This window comes from Bufo bufo, chromosome 1 (genome assembly GCF_905171765.1).
Source record: "Bufo bufo chromosome 1, aBufBuf1.1, whole genome shotgun sequence".
Classification (NCBI taxonomy): Eukaryota; Metazoa; Chordata; class Amphibia; order Anura; family Bufonidae; genus Bufo; species Bufo bufo.
Window position 1 is genome coordinate 663,396,841 of NC_053389.1, and position 18,223 is coordinate 663,415,063.

General features: G+C 42.8%; 1 protein-coding gene across 1 annotated transcript in view; it reads right to left on the minus strand.

Moving 5' to 3' along the window:
- Positions 1-18,223, minus strand: part of FAM227B (family with sequence similarity 227 member B) — a 695,955-nt gene that overhangs the window by 154,919 nt on the left and 522,813 nt on the right. The window contains exon 12 of the mRNA XM_040414019.1: positions 15,446-15,603. Coding sequence (XP_040269953.1) covers positions 15,446-15,603 — 158 coding nt within the window. The remainder of the gene's footprint in view (positions 1-15,445; positions 15,604-18,223) is intronic.

An 18,223-nucleotide genomic window follows, 5' to 3' on the forward strand; every position in this document is an offset into this window, starting at 1 on the left:
ACCCAAGTGTCTAAAAAGGATATTTTGTCATAATCCCAGTGTAGGGTAAATTTTAGTTCAGGTCGTACTCCATTGATGAGGGCAGTAAAATCTAATAGGGTCTCAATGCCGCCCCGCCATACGCAAAACACATCATCGATGAAACGCTTCCAAAAGATGCAATTTTGCTGATAAACCAAACTAGGGTAGATATGGTCCTGTTCAAACTGCGCCATATAGCAATTTGCGTATGGCGGTGCGCATTGGACCCCATCGCGGTCCCGCACAGCTGTTGGTAATACGTGTCCTGAAAAATAAAATTCAAAACGCCAGACGCCCTGGCCGCTCGATGCGGTTGAAAGCCCATTTTTCCAAGAGTGGAGAGTTCTGACACCACTCACACAGAAAGCTCCATCTTACCTCAGGGATACACAGCACTTCTTAGAAGAACTCGGTCAAGTACTCATTGATGGGGGCTGTATTTTAGTGACCTTTGACATGTGCAGTCTGTACACCTCAATCACGCACACCAGGGGCTTATCTTCTGTTAAAGCCCTGTTAGATAACAGTGAATACTCACAAGGTCAAAAAGATTTTTTTCTTGCTCTCCTGACTATTGTCCTGGAACGTATTTATTTTATTTTTCAGGGCACGTATTACCAACAGCTGTGCGGGACCGCGATGGGGTCCAATGCCGCACCGCCATACGCAAATTGCTATATGACGCAGTTTGAACAGGACCATATACACCCTAGTTTGGTTTATCAGCAAAATTGCATCTTTTGGAAGCGTTTCATCGATGATGTGTTTTGCGTATGGCGGGGCGGCATTGAGACCCTATTAGATTTTACTGCCCTCATCAATGGAGTATGACCTGAACAAAAAATTACCCTACACTGGGATTATGACAAAATATCCTTTTAGACACTTGGGTTATTAAGGGTGCTAGTGGCAAATGTATGACGGATCTTTACACCAAGAGCACGGACTGTAATAGTCTGCTCAGATATGAAAGCAACCATCCTCCTGCCATAAAAAAATCCCTACCCTTTTCCCAATTTCAAAGGGTTAATAGAATTGTGAGTGATCCATCCATCCGCAGTGATCGTTTAGATGAGATGACTGCCAAGTTTAGACAGAGAGGGTACCCTGAAGAATTATTACAGCAGCAAAGAATAAAAAGTGAGACATCTTCCACAGGCAGTGTGAAATCCCGACAGAAAAGACTTCCTTTCATTGGGAGATACCATCCCTGGATTAATTGTGTGAGGTCCATTATTAATAAACACTGGAGCATAGTCACAAAGTCCTACCCACAGGTAGTAGAATTCCAAAATCCTCCAATGTTGTGTCATTAACGGGCATGTAATATAAGAGACAGGGTCATACGAGCTGATATTGGCACGAATAAAAGGAGTCTGAAGCAAATGACTTTTTCTTCAGTAAAAAAAAAGGCACCTTTCCCTGTCTCAATTGTATTCACTGTTCCAGTGTTATTAAAGGACCATATATCTCACACCCACATACCGGTGAGCAGATCCCAGTGAAAGGACACTTTACTTGCAATAGTACATTTGTTGTGTATTTATTGAAGTGCCCTTGCGGTCTTTGCTATGTAGGGGAAACTACTATGTGCATGAAAGACCGCTTTGGCAAGCATAAGTCTACCATACGCAACAAAAACTTACTATTGCCCATCCAACACCATTTCAATCAGTTGGGACATAATGTCTCGCAACTTCATTTCCAAATAATTGAAGAGGTTATGTTGCCCAGACGTGGGGGAAACAGAGCCGAATTGCTACTCAAACGAGAGGCTTATTGGATTCACTGTTTGCAGACATTAACACCCAAGGGGTTAAATCGGGATTACGCTGTGACAAGCTTTTTATGATTAATTTTCTTTTAGTGCATATAATTTTTCAGGACAATTGGATATCATTTATTGTCTTATTATGTATATTTATAATTCTTCGCAGTGTAACTAAGAAATCTCCATAACCGGACCACGGAGAGGAACTACAGAATTTGCATAGTTACTATGTATATTTTTTTCCTTGGCTTTGTTACCGCCCACTGTTTCCCTGGTAACGTGACGCTTAGGTCATGTGACTCAGGGCGGGCTATTTAAATCCTTGTTCACTTTGATACTTTGCAATCAGCTGTACACTCACTGTTTGACAAAGGCACATGTACGTGCCGAAACGCGCGTCACTGTATTTATGAGTGACCAATAAAGAGAATTATTCAGCTACTTACTGGAGTGCCGGTTTTCTCTTTCATCTACCTATTTGGGATGACACACGCTGACCCAGAACCCACAACGTAACGCAGTGCCCCCCGACATTTTCGCATAAGCACACAGTGTGCTGTCTGCATTATATGCAAACCCATTGAAATGAATGGGTCCTCATCCAATCCACAAAAAAGATGACGGACACGGAAACAAAAAATTTTTTGTCTGCATGTAGCCTTAAACTGGCTGACTTGTCAGCTGAAGCTAACAGTCTTTTTCCCTTCTTTCTATCTGCCTCCGTTTTTTGTGAAAAATGAACTTGTATTTATGCAAATGAGCCTTTAGAAGCAATGGGAGTGTTGCCACTACTCCTAGAGGCTCCACTCTCCCTCCTCTGGCCACACCCTCATCATGTTGACTGACAGGACACGGCATCATTTTAAAACATTTCATATATAATTTACATATTACACATATTTTTTGGGTGTAAATAACTTTTATGATATTGTTTCTAGAGTACAAACCCTCTCAGCAACATTTATTCCCTTAATTCAAATTTCCATATCCAGAAAGGAACATCACATGTGACATACCTGCAATTCATAATAACTCCCATGCCAGGAAATGTCAAAGGTGGGAATGACCATGCTCAATCAGATCTGGGGTTACATTTGCAGCTGGGTAAAGGGCTAAAGTCGATGAGGGATGTGCACATCAAGAGTCATTGAGAGATGGCAGAAAAATCATAGGAAATGTAGTTTTACATGAGAACAGGCAATGTTTAAACCGTGCAGGTAAACAAGAGTGGCATGAGAAGCTGAGAGTGTAATAATGCAATGTCCCACTCTGTATCAGCAGTGGGGCCCTGTATGTTTAAGGGTATTTGCCAAATGTCATTTTATTCTGTATATGTATAAAGCTGTAAATTCCTATTAACATTAATTTAGTCTCCACTAAATGGTGCTGGTACATTCCACTATAAAAGGGACAGGCAAGACACATCAGTGTAGAGGAGGTGTCAGGACTTGAACGCAGGGACTCCTGTGTTCTATGTGGCAGCTGTTCCAACTGAGCTATTTGGCTTTCTGGACAGCTCCTGTGCTGAACTGAAGCCTAGTTCCCTGTGCCTCTTGTTCTGTTCCAGCCTCCCTGGCTTGCTCCACCTTGTTCCCTGATTGGACAACCTATTTAAACCCAGCCTTGCACTTCCTGCTTTGCGAGATTATTGTGCTCTCAGCATGTAATCAAGCTACTCTCTCCTGCGCTGCAGGTAATCCTGACGCTCATCCTGTGCATCGACCACTGGCTTCCTCCTGACTACGGTATTTGCCTACTCCTCTAAGGCTACTTTCACACTAGCGTCGGGGCTCCGCTTGTGAGCTCCGTTTGAAGAGTCTCACAAGCGGCCCCGAACGCATCCGTCCAGCTACTAATGCATTCTGAGTGGATGCGGATCCGCTCAGAATGCATCAGTCAGGCAGCGTTCAGCCTCCGCTCCGCTCAGCAAGCGGACACCTGAACGCTGCTTGCAGCGTTCGGGTGTCCGCCTGGCCGTGCGGAGGCAAACGGATCCGTCCAGACTTACAATGTAAGTCAATGGGGACGGATCCGTTTGAATTTGACACTATATGGCTCAATTTTCAAACGGATCCGTCCCCCATTGACTTTCAATGTAAAGTCTGGACGGATCCGTCTGAAGCTACTTTCACACTTAGAATTTTTTCTACAATATAATGCAGACGGATCCGTTCTGAACGGATCCAAAGTCTGCATTATATGAGCGGATCCGTCTGGGCAGACCCCAGACGGATCCGCTCTGAACGTGTGAAAGTAGCCTAATACTGACGTTCATCCTGTGCATCGACCACTGGCTTCCTCCTGACTATGGTATTTGCCTACTCCTCTAATACTGATGATCATCCTGTGCATCGACCACTGTCTTCATCCTGACTACGTTATCGGCCGTGCAATTACCCCAAATAGTTGCAATAAAAAACTCAGAGCCAGACCCGGACCGTTACAGAATAATCTCATCAAAAAATGGAGTCTGTTGTGACCACCTTGAGGCAACAAGTGGCTGAGCTTCAAGAATTTGGTTCTACTTACCAAGAAAAAATTTCTGTTACAAACCCCAGTGCTGGAACAACAACAAGAAATAATTGAACTGCAAAAACAACTTCTGGGTTTGAGCAACTCAGGCTCAGATTTAAATACCTGTATGCATCTGCCATCAAAGTTCAGTGGGTATCGTCACCATTACCAAGCATTCCTTAATCAATGCTGCATATACTTTCAAATGCAACCAGCTCCTTTTTCTAGTGACAGGAAAAAAGTGCTATTTATCATAAATCTTCTGACAGATTAAGCTCTTGCATGGGTCAATGATTTAGATAGCTTTATCACTGCTATGGATCAAGTTTTCGATGACCCTAATCGTTGTGCCACAGCTGAGACCAAATTGCATAATCTTCGACAAGGACGTCGCTCACTTGCTGAATACATATTGGAATTTTGTCATTGGGTAGCTGACACCACATGGAATCTAGCAGCCCAATTTTGACGAGGGCTATCAGAGCTAGTAAAGGATGAGCTTTCCAGAGTTGAGGCTCCTGATAATTTGGAGGATTTTAGTCAACTGTGAATCCGAATGGATCAGAGACTTACTGAACGTAGAAAAGAGAGACTGCAGATATTTGGAAACAGACCCACCTACTCCTTCAGTCACTCAGCATGGCACGGCAAAAGACTGAATCCTTAACAGAACCTATGCAGATTGAAGTCATCCAAAAACCTCTTAGTGTAGTGGAGAAAGAAAGGCGCCGTACAGAAAATCTGTGCCTCTATTGTGGGGGCTCTGGACATTATGCCATTAACAGTCACAACAAGTTTCAAAGGCCTATAGCTTGCACTAGTGCTAAGGCAGGTAGCAATTTTGAGCTTTCAGAACTACAGGATTCAGTTATGCAGACCATCTCATCTGTAACCCAAAACAAAAACAAAATCTATTCATCATCTTCTCATTTTGTCATTCCGATACAGGTCATAGTTGGGAACCATAACATGCAATGCTCTGCCATGTTAGATTCTGGAGCAGGGGGAAATTTCATCGACAATTTGCGCTTGATAATAACAATGCGCGTAGAACAAAATCAGTGCCAATTGATATGGAAACTGTTGATGGATCACCTTTATCATCTGGGCCTGTATCTCACGAAACAATTAAACTAGGAATCTGTATTGAACCTGATCATCATAAAACTATTAGTTTTCATTTGATTTCTTCTCCCAAGTTTCCAGTTATTTTAGGTGGTTTGCTATCCATAATCCTTCTATCAACTGGGAATCAAGGTCTGTTACATTTCCTTCTGAATACTGCAAGGAGAATTGTCATATAAGTTCATCCATCCAAAAACAAATAAAAGTTTCTGAAATTCCTCATCAGAGTTATGATAAATTGCCACCTCAATATCAACAGTTTAATGATGTCTGCAGCATCATCGTCCTTACGATTGTCCTATCGAGTTGCTTCCTAAAGCTACTATTCCTTTTGGCAGAATTTACAATCTCTCTGAACCAGAATTAAAAGTGCTTAGAGAATACTTGGATGAAAATTTAAAGAAAGGCTTTATTCGATCTTCCTGATCCCCAGCTAGGGCACTTTGTTCTTTGTAGAAAAGAAAAACTCAACCTTGAAACCATGCATTGACTACAGAGAACTAAATAAGATAACTATTAAAAATCGTTACGTTCTTCCCCTAATTCCTGAGTTGCTGGAAAGACTCCGCTCTGCTAATATTTTTACCAAACTAGATTAAAGAGCGGCCTATAATCTCATACGTATTCGTCCAAGGGATGAGTGGAAGACCGCCTTTAGAACTAGATACGGACATTTTGAATATCTGGTTATGCCATTCGGCCTCGCTAACGCTCCTGCAATATTTCAACATTTTGTTAATGATGTGTTTTGAACTTTCGAGACTTCTTAGACCAATTTATTGTTGTGTACCTTGATGACATTCTTATATTTTCAGACACCTTGGAGGAACATTGCAGACATGTTCAGTTAGTCTTGGAACGTCTACTGGAGAATAATGTTTATATCAAACTGGAAAAATGTGAATTCGAACAAAGAAAAATCCAGTTTCTTGGATATATCATCTCCCCAGAAGGTCTGAGTATGGATCCTAATAAAATCAAAGCTGTAATAGATTGGACCACTCCAAGAAATCTTAAAGATGTTCAGCGATTTATAGGGTTTGCAAATTTCTACAGGAAATTCATAAAAGACTTTCCAAACAAGTATTTTCATGGTCTCCAGAGGCACAAATTACTTTTGACTAGCTAAAGACTCTCTTTACTTCTGCGCCCATACTGGTCCATCCAAATCCTGAATTGCTTTTTGTTGTTGAAGTAGACTCCTCTGACTCTGCTGTGGGAGCGGTCCTGTCTCAATGAGTTGGAGATAAGATGCAACTCCATCCATGTGCTTTTCTTTCTCATACCATGTCATCGGCAGAAAGAAATTACGACATAGGAAACAAAGAACTTTTGGCCATTAAAGTTGCTTTCTCTGAATGGAGACATCTTCTGGAAGGAGCTAATCATCCAGTGACTGTCCTTACTGACCACAAAAATTTTGAGTTCATCCATACAGCTAAGAGACTGTCTGCAAGACAAGCTAGATGGGCCTTGTTTTTCTCTAGATTTTATTTCATAATTTCTTATCGGCCAGGTTTAAGAAATGGCAAGGCTGAATCTTGCTGAACCACTGGAGGGATCTAAAACAGAGTATACTATTTTATCTTCCAAAAATTTTGTAGGAATACTGGACTCCAAAGAATTTTTAACCATGTTCAGAAAGGGATACCAGAATGACTCTTTTCTCAACCATCCTTCTAAAGATGTGGACCTTTCTTTTAAAGAGTGGTTTTGGAAGCAGGAACACAGAATATATGTCCCTGAATCTGCTCGACTTGAAGTCCTCAAACTGGTCCACGATTCTAAACTTGCAGGGCATCTTGGAGTCATGAAAACTTACAACCTATTGCTCCGTTCATTTTGGTGGCCTAATTGTAAGAACGATGTTAGAAAATATGTTTCCTCCTGTTTAACATGTGCACGAAACAAGACACCACGATATCCTCTTCTTCAACCACTTTCAGTTCCATCTAGGCCTTGGGGATCAATTTCCATGGATTTTATTGTGGACCTTCCTTCGTCTAAAGAAATGACTACCATCCTTGTGGTTGTAGACCGACTCACAAAGATGGCCCATTTCATTCCAATTTGAGGAATTCTTACTGCAGAACATACTGCAGAATTAATGATTAAGGAGATATTTAGGTTGCATGGAATTCCTGACAATGTAATTTCAGATAGAGGTGTTCAATTCACATCAAGATTTTGGAAGAACTTCTGTACAGCTTTAGGAGTTAGTTAATTTGTCTTCTGCTTTTCATCCTCAGTCCAATGGCCAGACAGAAAGAACAAACCAAACTCTTGAACAATACCTCCGCTGTTTTATTTCCTACTTTCAAGATGATTGGGTGGACTATTTACCAACAGCAGAATTTGCCTACAACACTTCCAAGCATAGTGCTACATCTCTAAATAGATTTTTTGCTAACTCTGGCTTTTATACAGTATTTATTCCTAACCTCCCTCTTAGTACACCTATTCCTGCTGTTATCCACAGACTAAAGAAATTGCAAGAAACCCAGAGGAAACTAACAGAGATGCTACAAGAAGCCCAAGAAGACTATAAGAAAGCAGCTGATAAACATCGCAAAGTTCCTCCTACCCTTAAAGTTGGTGATAAGGTTTGGCTATCTACTAGAAATCTGAAAACACATGTTCCATTTCCAAAATTGGGTCAAGAATTCATAGGACCTTTCCAGATTTCTGCACAAGTTAGCTAGGTTACCTTCCGTCTCAAACTTCCCAACAGATTGAAAATACACCCTGTGTTTAACGTGTCATTGCTCAAGCCATTCAATGAAAAACTCTTTCCAGGGAGAAGTCAGCCGATTCCTGCACCAGTAAAAGTCCAAGGAAGAAGAATACATTGTTGAGAAAATTTAGTTTTCTAGAATTTTCAGAGGTCAAGTGCAATATCTGGTGCAAAGGAAGGGTTATGGACCAGAAGATAATTCATGGGAACCAGAAAACAATGTTCACACCCCTAGCCTTACAAGGGCGTTTCATCACAAACATCCAGAGAAACCAGCTCCTAAGATGTCCAGAGGCCATCCTGAAAGGAGGGGACTACTGTCGGGACTTAAACCCAGGATTCCTGTGTTCCAGGTGGCAGCTCTTCCAACTGAGCTATTCAGCTTTCTGGACAGCTCCTGTGCTGAACTAAAGCCCAGTTCCCTGTGCCTCTTGTTCTGTTCCTGTCTCCCTGGTTTGCTCCACCTTGTTCCCTGATTGGACACCCTATTTAAACCCAGCATTGCACTTCCTGCTTTGCAAGATTATTGTGCTCTCAGCCTGTAATTAAGTTACTCTCTCCTGCGCTGCTGTTAATCCTGACGCTCATCCTGTGCATCAACCACTGGCTTCCTCCTGACTACGGTATTTGCCTACTCCTCTAATACTGACGCTTATCCTGTGTATCGACCACTGGCTTCCTCCTGACTACGTTATCGGCCGTGCAATTACCCCAAGTAGTTGCAATAAAAAACTCAGAACCAGACCCGGACCATTACAGGAGGAGAGGGGAGAGATGAGAAGAGATATGAGGAAGTGTGCAGTGAGGAGAGTCAGATGAAAGTCCACCTAGTGACCAAGAGAAGCGTCAAGCACCTGGACACACCATTACAACTAAGCGCAAAATGGTGTTTTACCACATTCCTCAATGGACCATGTGGAACCATTTCTGTTGGCAACCAATACAAAGAATGGAGGAGAAGTTGTATGCCTGACATTAGGGGCAATCACCCTGTAGGTTGCAGAAAGGAAGAAAGACATACAAGATAAGGTTATAATATATCCAGTACTTGGCTGTTAGGAAATGGACCAGTTGCCAAGTTAGCACAGATAAAGGACTCAGATACCAACAAAAGGAAGGATAACAGTGTCATTAGAACATTGAGGCCTGTTAGTACCACAACTGAGCCTGTTACCTGGAATTACAGCACAATTGAGATCAGAAGTGCATCTGAAAACCTCCATGATAACTGAACCTGTACATCTACCTCAAGGCAAGTGATTTACAGCAGCGGTCCCCAACCGCCGGGCCGCGGCCCAGGACCGGGCCGTGGAGGATTGTTAGCCGGGCCGCGTCGATCAGGGCAGTCTTTAACTCTGTACTAATGAAGCCCTTCCATTATGGAAGCGTTTCATTAGTACAGAAGGACCAGGGAGCGGTGAAGGATCTGTACTCACCGCTTCCTGGTCCTCGGCTCGGCTATCGGCTGTGCATGGCTGCACACAGCGTGAGGTCTCTCTGTGACCTCACGCTGTGCGCCGCTATACACAGCCAGCCGACAGCAGAATGAAGAGGATCGCGATGGTGACCAGGAGCAGGAGAGGTAAGTATTTTATTTTATTTTATTTGCACTGGGGGCTGATGGCTGACCTGGGGGACATGGGGCTGACATGAGGGACATGGGGCTGACATAAAGGGGCTAATGGGGGGCTAACGGCTGACATGAGGGGCTAATCATGGCTGACATGAGGGGCTAATGGGGGGCTTATGGCTGACATGAGGGGCTAATGGGGGGCTTATGGCTGACATGAGGGGCTAATGGGGGGCTTATGGCTGACATGAGGGGCTAATGGGGGGCTTATGGCTGACATGAGGGGCTAAGGGGGGGCTTATGGCTGACATGAGGGGCTAATGGGGGGCTTATGGCTGACATGAGGGGCTAATGGGGGGCTTATGGCTGACATGAGGGGCTAATGGGGGGCTTATGGCTGACATGAGGGGCTAATGGGGGGCTTATGGCTGACATGAGGGGCTAATGGGGGGCTTATGGCTGACATGAGGGGCTAATGGGGGGCTTATGGCTGACATGAGGGGCTAATGGGGGCTTATGGCTGACATGAGGGGCTAATGGGGGGCTTATGGCTGACATGAGGGGCTAATGGGGGGCTTATGGCTGACATGAGGGGCTAATGGGGGGCTTATGGCTGACATGAGGGGCTAATGGGGGGCTTATGGCTGACATGAGGGCTAATGGGGGGCTTATGGCTGACATGAGGGGCTAATGGGGTCTTATGGCTGACATGAGGGGCTAATGGGGGCTTATGGCTGACATGAGGGGCTAATGGGGGGCTAACGGCTGACATGAGGGGCTAATCATGGCTGACATGGGGGGCTAATGGGGGGCTTATGGCTGACATGAGGGGCTAATGGCTGACATGAGGGGCTTATGGCTGACATGAGGGGCTAATGGGGGGCTTATGGCTGACATGAGGGCTAATGGGGGGCTTATGGCTGACATGAGGGGCTAATGGGGGCTTATGGCTGACATGAGGGGCTAATGGGGGGCTTATAGCTGACATGAGGGGCTAATGGGGGGTTTATGGCTGACATGAGGGGCTAATGGGGGGCTTATGGCTGACATGAGGGGCTAATGGGGGGCTTATGGCTGACATGAGGGGCTAATGGGGGGTTTATGGCTGACATGAGGGGCTAATGGGGGGCTTATGGCTGACATGAAGGGCTAATGGGGGGCTTATGGCTGACATGAGGGGATAATGGGGGGCTTATGGCTGACATGAGGGGCTAATGGGGGCTTATGGCTGACATAAGGGGCTAATGGGGGCTTATGGCTGACATGAGGGGCTAATGGGGGGCTAACGGCTGACATGAGGGGCTAATGGGGGGCTTATGGCTGACATGAGGGGCTAATGGGGGGCTTATGGCTGACATGAGGGGCTAATGGCTGACATGAGGGGCTAATGGCTGACATGAGGGGCTAATGGGGGGCTTATGGCTGACATGAGGGCTAATGGGGGGCTTATGGCTGACATGAGGGGCTAATGGGGGCTTATGGCTGACATGGGGGGCTTATGGCTGACATGAGGGGCTAATGGGGGGCTTATGGCTGACATGAGGGGCTAATGGGGGCTTATGGCTGACATGAGGGGCTAATGGGGAGCTTATGGCTGACATGAGGGGCTAATGGGGAGCTTATGGCTGACATGAGGGGCTAATAGGGGGCTTATGGCTGACATGAGGAGCTAATGGGGGGCTTATGGCTGACATGAGGGGCTAATGGGGGGCTTATGGCTGATATTGGGGGGTTTATGGCTGATATTGGGGGGGTTTATGGCTGACATTGGGGGGGTTTATGGCTGACATTGGGGGCTGATAGATGGCTAAAGGTTTGGGGGTTGATCTGAGCCATTGGGGGTCTGATCTGAGGTCTGATTAACATTGGGGGTCTGATTACTGGTCTGACCTGAGGTGTAATGAAAAATATTTTTTTCTTATTGTTCTCCTCTAAAACTAGGTGCATCTTATAGGGCGAAAAATACGGTACAGTGCAGCAGAGACCAGTGCAGCAGAGACCAGTGCAGCAGAGACCATAGTCAGTTTATATAGTCATTATATAGTGTTATATATTTTAATATGCACCTTGTGTTTGGTTATGCGCGTGAATCAGTCAGCCTCGCCCACCCCCTAAGCCCCACCCCAGAACCCCCGCCCCCTTTTCCCCCCCACCCGGTCCCTGGGAAAATTGTCTTGCATGAAACCGGTCCTTGGTGCAAAAAAGGTTGGGGACCACTGATTTACAGTACACATTCCAGGTATTTATTTAACCACTTCCAGACCGGGCCATTTGCCCTTTTCCTGACCAGGCCTAATTTTGCAAATCTGACATATGTCACTTTATGTGGTAATAACTTTGGAATGCTTTTACTTATCAAAGCCATTCAGAGATTGTTTTCTCGTGACACTTTGTACTCCAAGTTAATGGTAAATTTGAGTCAATATATTTCACCTTTATTTATAAAAAAAATCCAAAAGTTAACGAAAATTTGAAAAAAGTCACTGTTTTCTAAATTTGAATCTCTCTGTTTTAAGACAGATAGTGATACCTCATAAAGTACTCATTAATTAACATTCACCATATGTCTACTTTACGCTGGCATAATTTTGGTAATGTCATTTTATTTTTTTAGGATGATAGAAGGTTTCGAATTTTAGAAGCAATTTTGGAAATTTTTTACAAAATTTACCAAATCAATTTTTTTCAAGGACCAGTTCAGTTCTGAAGTCATTTTGAGGAGCTCACATAATAGAAACCACCCAGAACTATGTCATTTTAGAAACTACACCCCTCAAACGATTCAAAACTGGTTTTAGAAATGTTAACCATTTAAAGGGAACCTGTCACCAGTTTTATGGTGTCCTAACTAAGGGCAACATAAATAAGTGACTGGTTCTTCTAGCAAAATGCTGGGTCACTTTCTTTAATTGAACCAGTCAATCTGCCAACATCTTGTATTGAAAAGCTCCAGCTGATAATGATGAGTCCTGAATATTCATGAGCTCCTGACTCTCCCCGCCTACCTGCTGCTGAATGACAGTTTTTTTTCCATATGAATCAGCAGCAGGTGGGCAGGGGAGTGGCTATAGCTCTGAATTAAATATACTCTGGACTCAATGACATCACGCTGGACTCAAATCAGCTCATTAGCATGCAGCATCTTTGTGTGTATATTATGAGGTAACCATCAGTGATGGTTGAGTAAGTGAATACATCTAAGGTACTTTTTAAAAGTTAATGATTGTATAAAATTAGTTAGATTATAATCAAATATCCACATGACAGGTTCCCTTTAAGTATTCTACAGGAATTAAAGCAAAATAGGGGTGAAATTTAAAAATTTTACCTTTTTTTTGGCAGATTTCCAATTTTAATCAATTTTTTCCTGTAACACAGCAAGGGTTAACAACAAAACAAACCTCATTATTTATTACACTGATTCTGCAGTTTACAGAAACACCCCATATGTGGTCATATACCACTTTATGTGCACACGGCAGGGCTCAGAAGGCAAAGAGCGCCATATGATTTTTGGAGGGCAGATTTTGCTGGAATGGTCTTAGGGCACCATGTTGCATTTGAAGAGACCCTGAGGTACACCCACAGTGAAAACCCCCAAAAGGTGACCACATTTTGTAAACTACACCACCAAAGGAATTTATAAGGAGTGTAGCGAGCACTTTGACCCAACAGGCGTTTCATAGAATTTATAAACCTTGGCTGTGAAAATGAAAAATTACATTTTTTTCTTTACAAGAAAATGGTGCTCTAGGCCCAAACTTTCTTTTTCACAAAAGATAACAGAAGAATTTGCCCCCCACAATTTGCTCCCTATTTTCTTCTGAATATAGTAACACCCCAATTGTGGTCGTAAACTGTTATTTGGGGATACGCCAGGGCTCAGAAGGGAGGAAGCAGCATCTGGATTTTCTAACATGGAATTTTCTGTCATGGTGTTTAAGATAACTTTGCGAGGCAAGTTGTAGTTTTTATTGGCACCATTTTGAGGTACATTTGGCTTTCTGGTAGCTTTTTATCTTATTTTTTGGGAGGTGAACTCTTTTTTTTATGTTTTCCAAAATAAGAACATTTTTAGAAAAAAAAAATGTTTTTTCGTTGCCATTTTCTTAGAGCCATATTTTTTAAAATTTTCTGGCTATGGTCTTGTGTGAAGGCTTGTTATTTGCGGCATGAGGTGACGTTTTTATTGCTACCATTTTGGGCTACATACAAATTTTTATTTGATTGATATTGTTTTTTGTGAGGTGAGTTGACTAAAAAAAGCTGTTTTGGTATAATTTTTATTAGTTTTTCTTTTACGCCGGTCACTTGATGGTATAGATCATGTGATATTTTTGTAGTCAGCTGTTACAGACACGGCAATACCATATATGTCTATTTTTATTAATTTTTTTACGTTTTACAAAGTAAGAGCATTTTTAGAAAAGAAAATCATGTTTTTGTGTTACAATTTTCTTAGAGTCATATTTTTTAAAATTTTCTGGCTATGGTCTTGTGTGGGGGCTCATTTTTTGCAAGATGAGGTGACGTTTTTATTGCTACCATTTTGGGGTACATACGACTTTTTGATCGATTAACATTATGTTTTTTGGGAGGTGAGGTAAATAAAAAAGCTGTTTTGGCAAATGTTTTTTTTTTTTTTTACGGCGTTCACCTGATGGGGTAGATCATGTGATATTTATATAGAGCCGACCGTCATGGACGTGACAATACCAAATATGTCTATTTTATTTATTTTTTCTATTTTTAACATTATTTAAATGACTTAATTGGGGAAATTTTTATTTTTTTACACGTGAAACTTTTTTATTTTTAATAAAACACTTTATTATTTTTATTTTATTTTTTATTTTACACTTTGTGTCCCCCATAAGGTCATACAAGACCTCTGGGGGACATTTAACTTAACTTTTTTTTTTTCACTATTGATTTCTCCTGTAACTGGGGCTGACATAGTAGCCCCAGTTACAGGGGAAATACACCACCACCCCCATTCCCGAGAGGCTGTACAGCAGAATACAATGCTGTACAGCCTCAGTGCAGGGCTGATCGAGATCTGTGTGAAGACCCAACAGCTCCCGTACTCTCCCGGCCCCAGCGGTCACATGACCACCGGGCTAGGACAGGAAGCAGCACATTGCTTCCTTGCTGTATACACAGCGCTCGTTCAACGCTGTGTATACAGTGATCTAGAAGGCAGGGACACACAGGAACGGTCCCTGCCTTCTCTCTGGGGTGCCGTGCTGTCACTGACAGCAGGCCCTCCGCTCAGCATCTGCAAAATTAGTGTGCAACTGCCATCTCTGAAAAGACGTTCTAAAATGTCTGATCAGAGATAAACCCGACCGCCCAGGACATTTATAGTCAATGGGCGGTCGGTAAGTGGACCCTGCCTCCCCTGCACCTTAAACACTGTACTATCAAGGGCACCTCAACCAACACCTGACAGGAAATCCATCAACACAAGAGTGTGCCCTGAAGGAATCCGGTGCTATCCTTTTTGCCACTGCATGCTGGCCCAGGGAGCACTTCTAAACCATGAGTACCAACTACTACCCCCATCAGGCCATCACACTCACACATTGATCCTGCGGTCCCGGTTGCTGCAATAATGTTCACAAAAGAAATTAAAGACGAGTTTATAGGGCACAGTAAGCATGTGCCCTTGTATTATCAAAAAGAGCCATCAGTCATTGTGAAAGGATATGGCAAGTGTGAAATTTCAGGGTGTTTTATTCTCTGTTGTGATCTGTTTATACAACTTGTGAAGTGATGCCTCTTCAAGTAGTTTGACACCAGAAGGCTGTGGCTTGCTAGCTGAAAAAGCCCATGCTGAAACTCTGGTCCTGGACCTATTGAATGAGACTGGGAAAGAATGTAAACATGTATAATAGATTACAAATTGCATTTACAATGATAGAAGGCCAACATAATAAATGTCATCTACACGATAAATGTACATTTACTATCCTTGCCTTTATTTAAAATGGTTGTCTAAAGTTTAAAGGGTCAGTAACTTAAAATTCTTTTTGGGGATATGTCATAGAGACGCCCACACATTCCTAGAACGAGGGGAGGGAAGCGAACACATATCGCGCCCTCTCTCATCGCTGCACGAGATGGGCTCCATAGATTTCTTTGGGCCTGTCTAGATTCTGTCCTCAGCAGAGAGGAGATAGAGAGCACTTGTAATTCCATAGATTCTTCCATGTAGTAATCTATCTTTTTAAGATATGCTAACTAGAGATGAGTGAATCGAATCCCACAAAGTGGAATTCGATCCGAATTTCAGGATAAATTTGATTCGCCTAGAAGTCAAATTTCCTCGTGCTTCGTGTCAGCGAAACGATTTAACCTGAAATAGTATAAAAAACTAAAAAATTCAAACTTACCTCCTCCATTTGCTCGTGACGGGCAGCCAGCCTCCATCTTGCTTGAAGATCTCGGCGGAAATCCTGTGCGGCGCGAGATTACATCATCACTCCGGCCGGCGTGATGACGTAATCTCGCGCCGCACAGGATTTCAGTGCGGATTGTCCGCACATAAATCCTGAAAGTGTGCATTTACCCTTAAGATCCTGGTCATGTTTTATTAGCATAAAGACCTTTAATTCTATTTAAGTACCAGAAACAAAGATAGATGTGTGTGTGATTTAAAGGTAAACATTTCTTATTGGTGTGGATTGTAAGGACACAGGTTTGTAAATCCTTCTTTAGCTCCATTGATAGCCCCGTTCCAGGCACATTAGCTTAAAATATCTCACTACTAAGTATAAATATATACAGAGAATGAAACAGCAATTGAAACTGAGAACAAGTATACAATATAATGTCATTCTTGTCTTTCTTTTATTTTTTTCTATTGTCCATCTGAAGACAGCTAGTAACTAAAAAGTTGCATATTGAAGTACCGGTAGTTTGCCAACTCCCACATAATGATGACAGCCTATAATATGGGCCACAGCCTATAACAAACTTATTTATACATTTACTGCAGAATTGTTACACATTATACACAGTATTGGGTATTTGATAAACCAGTTGTTTTACTTCAGGTTAATGTATATTTTACACATTGCATCAAGTGACTGTTATGTCCATGTCTCCATGATTCCAAGGCCAGTAAGTAAGTTGGCTTTATAGCAATGACCTCTTAGTACAAAGATGTCAATGGGTAGGTGCATACAACTAAGCCCCTCACACAGAAGTTAAAATATGAAACTTGTGTTAGCAGGAATAGCAGTTAGAACTGATGTGTAATGGAGTCTGAGAGCCGCGTTAATTTTACATCTTCACTGGTGTCCTGTTAGAATCCTGCCAGGGGGTAGTCAACATTGTTACATTACATCATGCTGTCTCCATATATTTCTTGTACTGACTTTGAAGGGGCTCAGAACAGCACCGATCTGATGTTATAACAGCACAGGCTTCAGCTGCGGCCTAGTAGGGGACAACAGGGGATTTCTGTAATGGCACCGTTCAGGTGAATGAAACATTGGGAGCATGTATTGCTCCATGACTTTGGCCAAAGGATTCATTTTCACGGAGTGCATAAAAAAGCATGACAACAGCAATATGAACCACAGGGCTTTAACCTCCTTCTGACATATACAGAAGTTTTACACAGAAGACACCCAGGGGCATTACCTGTGGTCAGCAATAACGCCCATTACGCATTTTTAACCGCTCAGACGCTTTGGTCAATTGTGACCACGGCATCTGAGCGTTGAAATCCTGCGTGCACTACACTACCGGGGCCCGAATAGATCACCCGTGCAGAAATCAATTGTTTGGTTGCTATGGCAACCTCAGGCCTGTCATAATGAAGTTCCTATGGAGCCCTCCCTGTGGTAAATCTCCCATAGGCTGCAGTGTTAAATTACTGAAGTCTATGGGACAAGCGCTCAGGCAATTGCATGTTAAAAACTACAAATGGCAAAACACAAGCCCTTACAGTATATGGCTATGTGAAAGGAAAAATAGAAAGGTTATGGCACCAGGAAACGGAGTAAAAAATTTAAAAATTGAAAGCCGCTTGTTCACGAAGGGGTTAAAGAGCTCTTGTCAGCAGGATCAACAGTATGAAAACAGGCATACTGCCTACTGGTTGGTTCTGCTGATTAAAATTAAATGTCTAGTGACAATCAACTGCATTGTTCTCAAAAGACTTCTTTATGCAAATGAGTAGGCTTGAGCAAATCGAAATTCGGATCACAAATCCAAAGTCGATTCATTCAAACACTTTGGTTTTAATGCTGTCCGGACACATGTCTCCATACAACATTAAAATGTTTTGCTTCTGCGTAGGCAAAATTCATTTCACCCTAAGGCCGCATGCACACGACCGTGGTGTGTTTTGCGGTCCGCAAAACACGGATGACTTCCGTGCGCGTTCCGCAATTTGCGGAACGGCATGGACAGCCTTTACATATAACTGCCTATTCTTGTTTGCAAAGCGCAGACAAGAATAGGACATGTTATATTT